This window comes from Dama dama, chromosome 15 (assembly GCF_033118175.1).
Source record: "Dama dama isolate Ldn47 chromosome 15, ASM3311817v1, whole genome shotgun sequence".
Taxonomy (NCBI): Eukaryota; Metazoa; Chordata; class Mammalia; order Artiodactyla; family Cervidae; genus Dama; species Dama dama.
This window is the reverse complement of record NC_083695.1, coordinates 57976416-57977505: the sequence shown is the minus strand read 5'-3', so window position 1 is coordinate 57977505 and position 1090 is coordinate 57976416. Positions and strand designations below refer to the sequence as shown.

Sequence of the window (1090 nt, the reverse complement as noted above, 5' to 3'; positions counted from 1 at the left end):
TGACTCTGTGTGAGCCTATCGACTATAGCCCGCCAGGCTCCTCTGTCCATGGGATTCTCCAGAAAAGAATACTGGAGTGGGTTGCCATGCCCTCCTTCAGGGATCTTCCCAGCCCAGGGATCGAACCTGCATCTCTTATGTCTCCTGCATTGGCAGGCAGGTTCTTTACCACTTGCGCCACCTGGGAAACCCGTATTTCGCTGTTCAGTTCAGTTCAGACATGTCTGACTCTTTCCGACCCTATGGACTGCAGCACACCAGGCCTCCCTGTCCATCACCAACTCCCAGAGCTTGCTCAACTCCTGTCCATCGAGTCGGTGATGCCATCCAACCATCTCATCCTCTATTGTCCCCTTCTCCTCCCGCCTTCAATCTTTCCCGGCATCAGGTTCTTTTCCAATGAGTCAGTTCTTTGCATCAGGTGGCCAAAGTATTGGAGTTTCAGCTTCAGCATCAGTCCTTCCAATGAATATTCAGGACTGATTTCCTTTAGGTTGGACTGGTTTGATCATGCAGTCCAAGGGACTCTCAAGAGTCTTCTCCAATACCACAGTTCAAAAGCATCAATTCTGCGAGGGTCACGGACAAGATGGTTCCGCCGGTGCAGGTCTCTCCGCTCATCAAGCTCGGCCGTTACTCTGCCCTGTTCCTCGGCATGGCCTACGGCGCCAAGCGCTACAATTACCTGAAACCCCGGGCAGAAGAGGAGAGGAGGCTCGCAGCCGAGGCGAAGAAGCCGGATGAGCATAAGCGCATCGAGCGGGAGCTGGCGGAAGCCCAAGAGGATACCATATTGAAGTGAGCCTGCCCTTCTCCAGAGCAGTGTGGATGAATCAAGTTTTCTGTGCTCTGTGGAAAAAAAAAAAAAAGGATCAATTCTTTGGCATTCAGCTTTCCTTATAGTTCAACTCTCACATCCATCTATGACTACTGAAAAAACTATAGCTTTGACTAGACGCACCTTTGTTGGCAAAGTAATGTCTCTGCTTTTTACTATGCTGTCTAGGTTGGTCATAACTTTTCTTCCTAGGAGCAAACATCTTTTAATTTCATGGCTTCACTTATCATCTGCAATGATTTTGGAGCCCAA

At 49.5% G+C, this 1090-nt stretch overlaps 1 protein-coding gene across 1 annotated transcript; it reads left to right on the top strand.

Annotated features, from left to right (window-relative positions):
* Positions 1 to 552: 552 nt before the first annotated feature.
* Positions 553 to 817, top strand: LOC133070234 (ATP synthase subunit e, mitochondrial-like). The gene has a single exon (XM_061162142.1). It carries the CDS (start codon positions 590 to 592, stop codon positions 800 to 802), a length of 213 nt encoding a protein of 70 aa, XP_061018125.1. The 5' UTR covers positions 553 to 589; the 3' UTR covers positions 803 to 817.
* Positions 818 to 1090: the final 273 nt, after the last annotated feature.

Excerpts from the sequence above, each read along its gene's own strand:
- LOC133070234 (XM_061162142.1), top strand. The coding sequence starts at position 590 with ATGGTTCCGCCGGTGCAGGTCTCTCCGCTCATCAAGCTCGGCCGTTAC.